Source organism: Tamandua tetradactyla, chromosome X (genome assembly GCF_023851605.1).
Source record: "Tamandua tetradactyla isolate mTamTet1 chromosome X, mTamTet1.pri, whole genome shotgun sequence".
NCBI lineage: Eukaryota > Metazoa > Chordata > Mammalia > Pilosa > Myrmecophagidae > Tamandua > Tamandua tetradactyla.
The window spans coordinates 69,363,933-69,378,940 of record NC_135353.1 but is presented as its reverse complement, the minus strand read 5'-3'; the positions used below and the strand labels follow the sequence as shown (position 1 = coordinate 69,378,940).

At 41.6% G+C, this 15,008-nt stretch overlaps 1 protein-coding gene and 1 long non-coding RNA gene across 2 annotated transcripts; both read left to right on the top strand.

Annotated features, from left to right (window-relative positions):
• The first annotated feature begins 4,780 nt into the window (after positions 1 to 4,780).
• Positions 4,781 to 11,512, top strand: LOC143671871 (nuclear RNA export factor 1-like). The gene is made up of 10 exons (XM_077146977.1): positions 4,781 to 4,948; positions 8,308 to 8,482; positions 8,707 to 8,866; positions 9,986 to 10,069; positions 10,184 to 10,288; positions 10,405 to 10,485; positions 10,600 to 10,669; positions 10,829 to 10,917; positions 11,037 to 11,144; positions 11,312 to 11,512. The coding sequence occupies exons 1-10, from the start codon at positions 4,945 to 4,947 to the stop codon at positions 11,510 to 11,512; spliced, it is 1,077 nt and encodes a 358-aa protein (XP_077003092.1). The 5' UTR covers positions 4,781 to 4,944.
• Positions 11,513 to 12,818: 1,306 nt separating this feature from the next.
• LOC143670494 (uncharacterized) lies at positions 12,819 to 14,066 on the top strand. The gene is made up of 3 exons (XR_013169381.1): positions 12,819 to 13,007; positions 13,325 to 13,388; positions 13,674 to 14,066. It is a non-coding gene; the product is annotated as an uncharacterized LOC143670494 (long non-coding RNA).
• The last annotated feature ends 942 nt before the right edge of the window (positions 14,067 to 15,008 follow it).

The following is a 15,008-nucleotide window of genomic DNA, read 5'->3' as shown; positions in this document are numbered from 1 at the left end:
CGTCATGAAACAAGAGGCCTGGAGAGAAAGCTAGCAGATACCGCCATGTTCGCCATGTGCCTTTCTAGTTGAGAGAGAACCCTGAACTTCATTGACTTTTCTTGAGTGACGGTAACCTCCTGTTGGTGCCTTAATTCGCACATTTTTATAGACTGGTTTAAATTGGAATATTTTCATGGCCTTAGAACTTAAACTGGTAATTTAATAAAGTCCCCTTTTTGAAAGCTGTTCCATTTCCGGTATACCACATTCTGGCAGCTAGCAAACTAGAAAAGATATGCTTGAATATCAGTCCAATTTGAGCTATAGATTGAACTGGACTTTCTATTTTCTTAGGGCCTTGTCTATAGAGTATTATTTTTGAAATTCATCTAAATCTCACGTTGAGAATGGGGTATGCACATATACAAATCCTCTCAGGCCTCCCTGTCCATTTACTGCTATAGGCACTTGCTGGAGGGGTAGAAGTTCTGCAGGTGGCTCTGCTGCTGGTTTTAGAGAACAGCCTTGGCCAAATTGAGTACACTGGCAGGTATGGGAGGGGGAGACCTTTTCTATCTCGGAGTCTTTGACCTCTGATAAATAGGGATACTGAAGAAAATTTTAACCGAGAAATGAAGAATTAGTAAACGATTCTGATTACTGAACCATATATAGATGGTTTTCTTTCTCTATTGTAGAGTAGGCAGAATTTAATACCTGAAATTACTGAAGCTCAATTGGTCTCACCCTTGTTTATACTTTCTATTATAATGATCACTCTAGCCTGGTATCAGCCTTGTGTATACTTACTATTGTAATGGTAACAACTCCACCCACCCCCTTGTTTGAATCCATAAAAACCCTGAACTTCTTAAACTCGAGGAGATAGATTTATTTTATGTGCTTTCCTGCTTTGCACGTAACATTAAACTGTTTCTCTCTATGAAACTCCACTCTCATTGATTGGTTATTACGCATATTGGGCAGAGAACCCAGTGCTTCTGTCCAGTATCAGGATAAGGGGTAAGAGAGCTTCCTCCTTTCCCCATCTATTGGCCCCTTGGTTGTAGGACAGAGGTGGAGCCAATGTTAATAAAGGCTCTATTGGAGCCTCTAGATTTGAATAGTGAGGGCATTTTTCTTTTCCCCACAAATATTTACAGGCAAAAATTTTACGTTTTATCATCACCATACATCGCTGAGAGAGAGATAGTATTAAACATACATCATATCATCCCATTTCTGTTTTTTTCCAGAATAACTTTAATACAGTGTTCTTTTCCATACAGCCATTCTCAGGCCACTTCTCTCCTAAATCTAAATCATGATGAGTCCAGGTTGTGTTATACAAATAAACTATTATTTGTTTTTTTAGAGGCTTATAATGAAAATCTTTCCAATTTTTCAAAAAACAGCCCAAAGCGCTCTGTTTAGGAATGCTATTAGATTTAGAATTACCCATTTTACAGAATTTCCACAAGCAGTAACCAATTAAAACACTTTTACAATACAAATGCAGTAACATACCAACAAATTTAAACAGATGCTTAACCCTTGCTATATATTTAAGTAACACACCAATTAATTACTAGACTGAACACGCAGATTAAGAATTAAACAGCATTAAACACTTACTATACCTAGGTAATATGCCAGTTAACAGTTAAGCGGGCATACTTAATTTCATTAAATACCAGTTAATTGTTGGATTACTTATTTTCTAGGAATATACTCAACAAACAAACTCAGGGCAGGGCCTTGAATCTCATACAGATGGACACCTCATAGAGGTCAGGGCCTCAAACTCTGTATAGAATGGTACGCAGAAAACAGAAAGATGTAGGGATCAGAGTAGGGGGAATTGTTCTGAAAGTGGAAACCAGGACCTCAAGTCCAGATTCATGGGACTGGAACCACTGTACTAACTTCCCAATCCACTTTTACCCTGATGATCTACTTACCCAGTCAGATGTCCAGACTTGGGACTGGAAACCGTTTCTCTCTTTGAAGCTTTTTAGGATGCTGAGGGTCTGGAATGCCAGTAAAGCAAATAAAATCCTGGTTGCTGAGCCCCTAGATTAAAACAATGCAGTCTCCACAAAAGGTTGGATTACCGCATTTACCTGTCCTGCTGGGGATCCAGAACTTCTGGCACTCAGACTCCTTGCTTCTTAGGAGTCTCTGTCTTTTATGGGGCCACCAATTGGATACCAAACAAATGAGGTGGGTTCTCTGCCTGATGCACATAATCAATCTATGACATGGGTGTTACAAAGAGAGAAAGAATTTAATGTTATGTGTAAAGCAAGAGAACAGATGGCCCACGAGCCCCAAAATCTGTCTCCCTGTGTCTAAAGAGTTCCGGGTTTTTATGGATTCAAACAGGGGAGGGGGTGGAGTTGTTACCATTACAATATAAGTATACACAAAGTTGAGACCAGGCTAGAACAACCATTGCAACAGTAACTGTAAAGGGGGCTGAAACAAGACTGTAACAACCACTACAAGAGTAAGTATAAACAAGGGTGGAACTAGGCTAGAATAACCATTACAGCAGTCTAAATAAGGCTGAGACTAGTTAAGTTTCATCAATTTCAGGTTTTAACTTCTGCCTACTCTACGTTAAAGAAGGAAAAAACACTTATATAATGATTCAATAATCATAATTATTTGTTATTTCTTAATTCCTCAGTTACAGTCCCACCCACAACACTCACAGGAATGGATTAAAATAACATGACCTTTTATGGTGTACATACAGCCTTCAAACTACCACATATAAAGTTTTGCTAGGGTCACACATATAGTTTTAAGTTTTCCTGACCCATAGGGTACTCGGCTAACCTTCACCTTGCTGGTAAGGATGATGGTGGGTTTAAAAGCCTGCCCTTAAAGCCCAGAGTCCTAAAAGTAGGGCCACATTGACGGGCCTGCCCTGGAGGTAGTGCGTGGTGCCCAGGCAGGAAGTACAGAAAGGTGACCTCCATAAAGGAAGGGAATTAATCAGAATTGCTTTAAGTCAGAGGCACTTCACATGGTATCTTCCTTAACTGAAACAAGTATTCAATTATTATCACCACTAATCACAAATGTAGAGTTAGGTCTAAAACTTTTTCCACTGTGTCCCAAAGCCTTAAAGATCTGAATACTGGAATCCTCAGTGGTCTGGTATTTAATGGAACCCTGTGATTACTCAATTCTTTTCTATCATGAGCTGTATGATCTTTAATTCAAAATATCAATGAAAATTTAAAACCAATTTCTCGACAGTCAAAACAAAAAAATTAAAACTGTGAAACTCAAGAGTAAATATTTTCAAACAGTGTTACAGGATTTGTGCTAATATGCATGAACATAAAGAACTTTGGCTAATTAGTAAAGATGGATAAGAGATAGGAAGAAATAATTCACCTAAGAAACAAAAGGCTTCTCCAATAAATATCTGGGCAGATGCCAAACTACATGAGTTGAAGAAATGAAAATCTGTAAAACGTCATAAATGATAATGCCAATTTATGTGACTGCAAATTCAAAAAATAAATGTCTAAGGCAGGTAAACACATTATCTAAAGAGAAATACATTTGTAAAATGTGCACCTGTCTATTTGTATGGATAGCTATAGGTCCGTGTGAGGGGATCATGTAGACGGAACCTGATTTCATTTTCTAAATATAAATTTTTAGTGATTAATATTGTGCAATTAGGTAAATTTGTTGATATGCTTAAAAAATCTAATAATCAATTGATGAAAAGCGTTCATTTATATTTACCTTTTCAGAAAAGTGTTCACATAGTACTGTTCTATAAAAAATAAAAATATTACAATTCTTTACTTGACACTTGATCTCTATCACTCTACCTGTCTTACACTTCCCTCACGCCAAACGTTCACACTCTCATATGTAGCTTTCTCTTCAGCTCAGCACCTGGACTTCCTCTCTTGGGGCACAGTGAACCAGGAAGGGATTGATGCCTGAGGATGGAAAATTCCCGAAACTTCTGGCTAATGCACTGGAGCTAAGGCCCCTCCCCTTCCGTTAATCTCTCTCACAAAGTCCCCTTGCTTGAGACTTTTAGAGCTGCAGTTCCACTTCCTGCCACGTGGGCGCTGTGGTCTACTTAGCTATATTTTCCTTAAAAGGAAAAAGCATATATATATTTTTTTCTACTCTCATTCCAGTGACTCGTCATACTCTATTTGCTATTTCCTTTATACATTCCAGGTCTGCTCCTACAGTCCCCTCTCTTGGATGGGCTTATTGTTATATCCTGTCACTTTGCTCTTTTCAGATCTTTCCAAAACTTTGCCTTTCCTTAAGAAAATTCTGTATATTGCAGCGATCTTTTATCAAAACTATGCATGGCAGGATCGTGTCCATTCGATAAAGCTCAATTCTGGTCTGTGAATCTCCACCTAGTCTCTAAATTACCCCTTAGACAAGCTTCCGCATCTCACAGAGCTTGAGCAAACTCAGAAAGGACCTGGTGATTTTGCAATCACAGCCCCCTTGTGAGAAATATCTAAAAGAAGATATACAACACAGCAAATGCAGGGTCTAACCCTACAACAGGTCCTCAGAGTTCTCTGTATTTGCAGAATGAAGGAACACGATGTAATGCCGAACGGAGATTGAACTAACGCCTCCCTGACTAGTTAAGCACATCTGCAGGGATGGCTCCTTTGGAAACAGCTCCCTGGTTGTTAGGCTGGTAGCAAACCTTAGGGGGCAGTAAGAACAGGAAGTTGTCGCCCCCAGCCCCTCCCCCCCGTGCCCTCAGGACAGGGACTTCCTGTGAGGACTCCATCTTGTGGCGGTGACAAGGTGGTTTGGAGCTTGCGCTAACTTTTCTCTTCAGCCTCTCTCGAGCTATCGTAAACCCCGATCTCCCGATCCTGCAGACTCCCCCCACGAACACTCTGTGAGGACAGTGGTGACAAGTTTCTGTCCACAGGCCACACCATGGGTGAGTTGATAGTGCCAGGGGCTCCGTCTCAGCCTCCACACGGCAGGGGTTCTGGGCCCCTCCCCCACCCACCACAACGGACACCCAGGGGACCCCGTTTAGTTGGGGTGGGTGTGAGGGCACAGGCTCACTTTTCTACTCTCCTGTGGCTGTGGTCACGGCTGAGGTGAAATTGTCCCTCTGGTTGAGGGGAAAGACCTGTTGTATGATCCTCTCAGGTTCAAGGTTTGGGTGACTGGAGGGCCACCTGGGGTGGAGGGTGTTGGAAATTAAGGTTTTGGGGATTCATGCTAGAAGTGGGGGAGGGGCGGGGAACCCACCATTACTCGGTAATTCCCTTGTTCCAACCATTCAAGGTAGATTGAATTGCCCCTGTAGAAACTTTGGGAGGCTTGCTTTATGGCCAATGTATGATGTATTGTGGAATGTTCCGTGTAACTTAAAGTGTTCTATGTCAGTAAAGTAAATTTTGTTTACTTAAATAATCTCCATTTAATTGCTTTTTGTCTGCCTATTTATCTGTCAGTCAGTGAGGTATGTTAACATGTCCCACTGTGACTGTGGATTTGTCTATTTCTCCATATATTCTGTCAGTTTTCACTGTGTATATTTCTGTTCGATGATAAGAGGTCCACACAAATTTTAAATTGTTTTATTAATATTCTCTTTTTGAATTGAACCGTCATGAAATCTCCCTCTTTTCTTGTGGTAATGTTTTTCTTTAAAGTATACTTTTTCTATCCTTAATATGGTTATACCAGCTTTCAGTCATTTAGTGTTGAAAGGGCATGTTTTTGCCATTTTTTTATTTTCAAATTTTCTATATTGCTGAATTTTACATGTGTTTCTTTAAAAGTGTATGATTGAATGTTTTTCATCTAGTCTGATAACGTCTACCTTTCTATTTGGAATATTTAGTCTGTTTTACATTTGAATTAGTTACAGATATAATTTGGTTTAAATATACATATCGCTGTTTGTTTTACCTTATTTTTGCCTGTTCCAAGTTCTTTTTCTTTTCTTTTCCTTCGAAATGATTAATATTTCTAAGTATTCAGTTTTTATCTCATTTGGTTAGGTAGTTAAACCTCCTTTGACCATACATGTAGTGTTTACTCTTAAAATTACAACATCTTTGCCTTTTCACAGTCTAGTGTACATTAGTTCTTTTACATGTCTACATACAGTGCAGGGACTTTCAAACAGACTGAATCCATTTGACTTATTGTCATGCATTTTAATTATATATATATGTATGTATATTTTAAATCCCTGAGGAAATTATTGCAATTGTATTATACAGTCAATACTCATTTAGTTTTGCCTACATATTTGCCAGTGTCACTGTACTTCCTTTCCTACATCTATGTGGTTCCACTTAGGATTGTATTTATTCTACCTGAAGAAGAACTTTTAGTATTCTATTTGAGTCTTTTAATAACAAATTTAAGTTTAATAACAAATGAAAAGCGTTCATTTATATTTACCTTTTCAGAAAAATGTTCACATTGTACTGTTCTATAAAAAATAAAAATATTATAATTCTTTACTTGACACTTGATTTGTACCACTCTACCTGTCTTACACTTTCCTCAATCCAAACGTTCACACTCTCATATGTAGCTTTCTCTTCAGCTCAGCAACTGGACTTTCTCTCTTAGGGCACAGTGAACCAGGAAGGGATTGAAATTTTCAAATTTTCTATATTGCTGAATTTTACATGTGTTTCTTTGAGAGTGTATGATTGATTGCTTTTCATCTAGCCTGATAACGTCTACCTTTCTATTTGGAATATTTAGTCTGTTTTACATTTGAAGTAGTTACAGATATAATTTGGTTTAAATATACATATCGCTGTTTGTTTTACCTTATTTTTCCCTGTTCCAAGACCTTTTTCTTTTCTTTTCCTTCGGAATGATTAATATTTCTAAGTATTCAGTTTTTATCTCGTTTGGTTACGTAGTTAAACCTCCTTTGACCATACATGTAGTGTTTACTCTTAAAATTTTTTTGGTTAGGTAGTTAAACCTCCTTTGACCATACATGTAGTGTTTACTCTTATAATTGCAACATCTTTGCCTTATCAGTCTAGCGTACATTAGTTCTTTTACATGTCTACATACAGTGCAGGGACTTTCAAACAGACTGAATCCATTTGACTTATTGTCGTGCATTTTAATTATATATATATATATATATATATATATATATATATTAAATCCCTGCAGAAATTATTGCAATTGTATTATACAGTCAACACTCATTTAGGTTTGTCTACATATTTGCCAGTGTCACTGTACTTCCTTTCCTGCATCTATGTGGTTCCACTTAGAATTGTATTTATTCTACCTGAAGAAGAACTATTAGTATTCTATTTGAGTCTTTTAATACCAAATTTGCCTGAAGTTTGTAACATTAGCATTTCTATGTCTTCCCAATTTAAAAGATAACTTCTTTCTACGTTTGGAATTCTAGGCTGACAGTTACTTTTCTTTTGCAGTTTGAAGACATAATTTCACTTCAAGCTACCATTGTGTCTTTTAAAATAGGCCAGTTTGTTGCTCCTTTAAGGGTAATCTCTCTTTTTTTCCTGTTAGCTTTGAATATTTTTTTTCTCTTTCTTTGGTTTTCAACAGTATTACTGAGAGAGGCCTAGGTTGATTTTACTCATACCCTTCCAGGCTTGGCATACATCGTGCTTCATGAATCGTGACTTGATGTATTTTGTCACTTTTGGAATCTTCTCAGCCATGATCTCTTCACTGCTTCTGCACTGTTCTCTCCACTCTGGGACTCCAATTAAGCATATATTAATTTTAAATATTATTCACTGTATCTTCTTTAACCTTTCTTTTCAGTATTCTCCACTTTTTCTTGCCAGGCTTAATTCTGGTTATTTTCTTCAGACTTATCGTTCATTTTTCCTATTCTCCATTCATATGGAGAACTCAACTTTAACCCTTGCAACAAAACACCACACATTCAGGGTAGATTGTATTATCCACCTAGAGTACAGGAGCGAAGTGAGGGTTACAAATGTTAAGCAGTTTGTCCCGATCACTCAGCCTGAAAACAGCATAGAAAAGGCTAACATCCCAAGCTGGACCCTCTGCCCAAACCATTCCCCCATCCTCACCTTCTGCTCTAAATGCTCCCCACCTCTCATGCCCCTGGATGCAGAACAAAGGCAGAGTCTCCCAAATTTTAAGCACTGTGTTATCTGTCTTGCAGAATATAAAAATCAGGGATATTTCTTCATTAATTGCAAGGCATTGGTCTATTATTCAGATTACTGATGTGTTTTCTACCTTGCTTTGGTTTGAGTTTTATTTATTTTATTCTGTTCTTCCTAATTTCAGAGTACAATGAGAGCCGTGCCCCCTTTCAAAGAAGAGCAAGATGCTGGGGTATTTTCCGAAGGAGGTATAGAAATTGGTATGGACGAGGCAGTTCTGCCATTTATCGTTCATCCTACCAGGAAGAAGAAGGAGATACAGGAATGAATGGTCCCTATATGGGACCCGGAATAAGATAGTAAGTAACCTGTCAGTATGGCTGGCATGTACTAGTCAGTGGAATAAATACCCCTGTAGTTAATTATATAATTTTTCTCTTCTGCAACCCAGCAGAGTGAGGAATGCTAGGACAAGATTACTGGTTGTGCGAACTTTATTGTAGCCTGGTATTGGTGGGGCAAGGGAGTGGAGAAGATGTTTTTAGCACTCTTAGACCCCTTCCTTCCATCTGCTTCCTCATAGTAATCCCCGTGCAAAGCAATCCTACCCTAAGAGTGGCCAGTGGCATTATCAGTGCCACCTCCGTACTGATATAGACATGTGGAAAGAGAGATTTCCTCTAGAGAGAGCAGTGGAGGAAAAAAGGCGGGATGGAACCCCAGGAAGATGGTTCAAGATCACAGTGAGTATCTTGACAAAAAGTATGGAATGTACAGGAGATAGAGATCAGGGGAAGTTATGTTGGTCTATGTAGAGACACGAGTTGCTTTTCTAGGGAACAGGTGGGGTTTGTAATCTGTCTGTTTTATGGCTAGCAGTTAACATCCTTGATCATCTAAAGGCACTTTCAGAGAAGCAATGTAAATGGAAAAGGCTGGCTACAGGATGGCTGGGGGAGGTTGGCTCAAGGCAAAGGTGGAAATTACTGCCAAGAAATTGGAGCAAGTTCCCACCAGATGCCTCAGTTTTGCTGTAGCTGTGTGTATGAGAAGGGGAGGTGTGGTGAATCTCTAGAGTCCTTGGTGAGAGGGACAGGCAGGATCTGCATTAGACAGGCTCTCCAAAAATCTTTAAAAAGGAAGATCACGTCTAATACCTTAACTTGATTAATTGCAGGAGAGCGTTTGAATGGACAGAAAGGGGATTTAGAAAATCTACGTTTGGCACGCAAAAAAAGAAATCATGGTGTTTTAGTTTGTAAATTGATGGAATGAAATATACCAGAAATGGAACAGCTTTTAAAAACGGAATTTATTGTTTCAAATTTACAGTTCCAATACTACAGAAATGTCTAAACTAAGGAATCCAGATAAAGATACCTTAACTCCAAAGAAAGGGCTGATGATGCTCAGGATTTCTCTCTCAGCTGAAAAGGCACATGATGATGTCTGCTAGCTTTCTCTTCTCATTTCATAACGCTTCCCTGGGGGCATTTTCCTTCTGCGTCTCCAAAGGTCCCTGGCGATGTGGGCTCTACGGGCTCTAAAGCTTTTTCCAAAATGACTCTGTCTTAAAGGGCTGCAGTAAGCAACTCCACCTTGAATGGGTAAAGACACATCTCCACGGAAACCATATAATTAAAAGTTACCACCCACAATTGGTGGATCACATCTCCGTGGAAACAGTAAAAAAGTTCCCACTCAACAATATCGAATGAGGATTAAAGAACATGGCTTTTGGGGTACACGACAGTTTCAAATCAGCACGCATGGCAATGGTCATTTCTTTAGAAAAAGGTCTGTTCTCCAGCCTTAATTCCATGTGGTCACTCCTGTCTTCCATCCTTCCTTTTCACCTCTAGGTTCCTTATGGGAGAAAATATAACAGGGCGTGGCTACTGAACTCAATCCAGAGTTTTTGCAGTGTCCCCTTCACCCCAGTCGATGTAAGAAAGAATGGTGAAACTGTATGAGTGGGCACAGGGGAGAATAAAGGGGGCCTTGCTGAGCAAGTGGGATCATACCTACAACACTATTGCTGTTGCCTCCTTTTCCTACAGTTTCACTACGTGAAAAATCGGGCCAAATTCTTTGTTCAGGACTCTAGCACTGCCTCTGCATTGAAGGATGTGAACCTCAAGATTTGTGATAAGCAGAACCGAAAGGTTTGTGTCGAAGATATTAACCATGCCAAACCGAGGTGCAGGAGTACAGGCCAGGGACTGGGTTGTCTTCTTTGGGATTAGAGTTCCCAGTGCTTACCCTACCTCTCTTTATGCAGATATCTATCTTTGTCAACCCCTCTTCTGTTCCCCACTCTGTGCAGAATCAGTTGAATCCAGAACAAATGGAGCAGCTAAAGGTAATGCAGACTCAAGAAAATGTTGTGATTCCATATCCAGACCCACCTCTTCTTGCCTCCCCTCCCAATTTCCCCATCACTCCCCATAGCTCAGAGTTGTATCTGTTTCTGCAGCTGACCATGTACAAACGATATGATGTCTTCCGGGGAGCTCTTGACCTCCAGAGCTTACGCTTTGATCCAGGTATGACTGACAGTAGTCATTTTAGGGCAGCAGAGGGCAGAATAGGGGACTGCTTATGAGGCAAATTTAGGGATGGTAAATTGTAACGGGGTTGGGGCTGGCTCTAGTCCAACTGGAACCCTCTCAACCTTCTTATACTTTTCTCTCGGCTTCCTGAAGACTTGGTGGGCCATGATATTGACATGATCCTGAATAGAAGAAACTGCATGGCTGCCACCCTGAAGATCATCACAGAGGAGTTCCCTGAGGTGATGCCTCAGGCCCAGAGCCTGTATTTAGGTGGAGGGGTGAAATAAGTAGATAGAGAGCAGATTTTTCTCCAAAGCCCAAGATAATAACTATCACTCTAATTCTTCTTCCCCAAAAGCTGTTCTCTTTGAATTTGCGTGGTAACAAACTGTACCAGCTGGTTGGCTTATCTGACATAATACAGAAGGCCCCCAAAGTCAAGATCCTGAACCTCTCCAAAAACGAAGTGAGAAGTGGGAGTCTGATCAAATTTAGAGTGTGGGTGGGGGTAGTGCTCATCTAGGTGATGACAACAGACAGATGGAAGTAGTTGTGGGTGAGGATGGGAGCTCGGGGTGCAGGGGTCCAGATATTTCTCTTTCACTGGTTTTTCTTTTCCCTGATTCCCCCCAGCTGAATTCAGTGTGGGAGTTGGACAAGATAAAAGGGCTGAATCTGAAAGAGCTGTGGCTAGAAGGAAACCCACTGTGCAACAACTTCTCAAATCAATCCACCTACGTGAGGTCAGTGTTATCCATGATCACTCCTCCTTGGGCACTTTGTCCATTTAGAAGCCTGAGCTACCCTGACGTTCCCATCTGCAGGAGGTGTTAGCCCTCATCCTATGAGAGGACTACATATCATTCCCCCTTCTCTCTCTGTGCCTCTCAGCTGTGCTTAGATCTCCTTGCCTTCTTATCTGGCCCACTGGGGCTGGGGTCTGTTTCCCGTCTCTCTGCATCCAGCCTTCTCTAGCCCTAGAATGACTGCTACCACTACATTGCTTCCTCTGTCCTCTGGCCCAATGCCAGGACTGGGGCATCCTAGAGAGAAACCTGGGTTCCCTGAGTCAGGGGAACAGAGATGAGCCACGGCCCGCAAGCAGAGGACAACCAGAGGCAGGGGCAGAGTGAGGAAAGCAGAGGGGCAGAGGTGGAGGAGAAGATAGGAGGACAGCCCTCTGAGAGGCATGTCCATCTCCCACTCTCCGTGTCACAGGCTTCTGCCCATCCTTCACGGGAGCACAGGGTAGCCCAAGGCAGGTGGGATTCCTCAGGCAAGGAACCAACTAAGGCCCAGTGGCACAGCGGACATCAGGAGAAAATGTGGTGACCATAGGAGGTGACCAGAGACCCTCAATCCCATGCTGTATGGGGCCCTGGCCTTTTACTCCTGGGAAGAGCTCCTGCCCCTAGGGCTGCTCTTTTCCCATGCCCAGCTGATACTGGTAGAGCTCACACAGGTGACAAAAGCTCAAATGCTGGGCCCAGCCCAACAAGTGTATGTTTTCCGTTCCTCCCTTGGGCCTCAGGACCACCCAGCAGCAGAACAAGGCAAGGACTGCAGCAGGGAAGCCATTTCTCCATTATCTCTCTTTACTTTCCTTTGCCCACACCACCACAGTAGAGCTCTTTTCCATTCCCTTTCCTATTTTTTCCTTTCTCCTTTGTGTTGACTGACTCTCCTATATCTCCTCCATATCTACCTCCCACACCTACACTCCCTTGCTGTCCTCATCCCTCGCCTGTGTCATTCCTTCCCTGTTTCCTGAGCCTTGTCCCACTCATCTCCCTACCCCAACATCCTGGGCCATCACCCCTGAGTAATATCCTGGTCTTGTATAAGGCCAGTCCTGGCTGAATGCTGGACACTTAGTGAGGTTGGGGCCTCCCTCCCCATTCCCTGTTCCCTTCAGAGCCTTCTGTGATGACTTGAAGGAGGTGAGGGAGCCAGGGAGGGGAAGGAACCCCTGGATCTTGGGCTCAAAATGCTACTTCTTGTGGCTTCACATGGGAGTCAGAGCAGTCCATGCTGAAGCTGCCCAGGAGGAAGGAAAGGAAGGGGAGAAGTAGAAGGAGAGTAAGGGAAAGAGTAAGAGAGAGAGTGTATGTGTGTGCTCTCCCTCTTTCGTCACTCCATAGCAGGTTCCAGGGTCCCTGAAGAGGCAGTGGACCTGGAGTGAAGGTGGGGCATATGGGGTTATGTCTCAGGTGTAAGTGTGCTTGCTTCCATAAGGCAGGGCAGCTCCACGCTTTCACTTTCTTTTCTCTCTTTGGTCTTAATTTTTGACAGCTCCATCCTGGAATTGTTCCCCAAGTTACTACGCCTGGTAAGTGTATTCCTTTATCATTGACTCATCTGTCACTGATGCCACCCATGACCTCCCTTAGGTCTTTCCCAAGTTACATTTTTGTTTCTGAACCTCGTTGGAAGAGACCCATGTGGAAGCCAAACAAAGCCTACAGACATTCTCTACGGGCTTCCAGGATGCCCTGGAGAAGACCCTAATGGTAGACTTGCCCATGGAATTTCATGGGCCCTTTGACACCTGACCTCTGATCCCCGTTCTTTCCTAGTCTTGTTCATCTCACTGCTCATCGAATGCCACCTCCCTGGTCTGCACTGACTTCCTCTTTCCTTCCCTAGGATGGCCAGGAGTTGATCAATCTCCGTTGGCATTGAAGCCCCCAAGAGGCTTCCAACCTGCCAAGTGAGGAGGCAGCATCAAACAGGCTTGGGGTGGTACACATGGAGGGGATATCATCAGTGGTCCTAGGACTGTTTTAATTCCAGGGGAGCTTCTTTGGTTCTGAGACCTTGAAGAGTCTAGTCCTGCAATTCCTGCAGGAGTGACTACCCCTAGGACACCAAGGCAGGCAGGGCTGGGATGAGACAGGCCAGTCAAGCAAAGGTCTGCTCATGGCAAGGAGGGGCATTTAAGTCCCTTTAGGGGCTGAGACCTCAGAGATAGCCTGTCCCCTTTGCTTCCCTACAGATATTACTTGATCTATGACTGTGGAGCCTCGAGCAGAACTGAAGCAAGCTGCATTTCATACTTACATGCATTTACTAAGTGAAGAAACTGAAGCCCCGAGAAGGAAAGGGATAATGTTGAGGTCACATGGAAGAAGTGGCCACTCAACCTAAAATCGTGAAATTATAATGCATACCACACTCTGAAATCTACTCTAAAAGTAATCGTTGCGATGTGCTTTGAAATGTACTGCTTTGTTTTTATTTTTTTATTAATTAACGGGAAAAAAAAATTAACCCAACATTTAGAAATCATACCATTCTACATATGCAATCAGTAATTCTTAACATCATCACATAGATGCATGATCATCGTTTCTTAGTACATTTGCATCGGTTAGAAGAACTAGCAACACAACAGAAAAGATATAGAATGTTAATATAGAAAAAAAATAAAAGTAATAATATTAGTAAAAAACAAAACAAAACAAAACAAAAACCTATAGCTCAGATGCAGCTTCATTCAGTGTTTTAACATGATTACTTTACAATTAGGTATTATTGTGCTGTGCATTGTTGAGTTTTTGTATCTAGTCCTGTTGCACAGTCTGTATCCCTTCAGCTCCAATTACCCATTATCTTACCCTGTTTCTAACTCCTGCTGGACTCTGTTACCAATGACATATTCCAAGTTTATCTCGAATGTCGGTTCACATCAGTGGGACCATACAGTATTTGTCCTTATTTTTTGGCTAGACTCACTCAGCATAATGTTCTCTAAGTCCATCCATGTTATTACATGCTTCATGAGTTTATCCTGTCTTAAAGCTGCATAATATTCCATCGTATGTATATACCACAGTTTGTTTAGCCACTCGTCTGTTGATGGACATTTTGGCTGTTTCCATCTCTTTGCAATTGTAAATAACACTGCTATAATATTGGTGTGCAAATGTCCGTTTGTGTCTTAGCCCTTAAGTCCTTTGGGTAGATTCCCAGCAATGGTATTGCTGGGTCGTATGGCAATTCTATATTCAGCTTTTTGAAGAACCGCCAAACTGCCTTCCACAGTGGTTGCACCATTTGACATTCCCACTAACAGTGGATAAGTGTGCTTCTTTCTCCGCACCCTCTAGCACTTGTCATTTTCTGTTTTGTTGATAATGGCCATTCTGGTGGGTGTCAGATGATATCTCATTGTGGTTTTGATTTGCATTTGTCTAATGGCCAGAGACATTGAGCATCTCTTCATGTGCCTTTTGGCCATTTGTATTTCCTCTTCTGATAGGTGTCTGTTCAAGTCTTTTTCCCATTTTGTAATTGGGTTGGCTGTCTTTTTGTTGTTGAGTTGAACAAT

Coding starts and splice junctions, on each gene's coding strand:
- LOC143671871 (XM_077146977.1), top strand. Junction 8,867..9,985: donor GAAGATGGTTCAAGATCACA/GTGAGTATCTTG, acceptor TTTCACCTCTAG/GTTCCTTATGGGAGAAAATA. Junction 10,070..10,183: donor TCCCCTTCACCCCAGTCGAT/GTAAGAAAGAAT, acceptor CTTTTCCTACAG/TTTCACTACGTGAAAAATCG.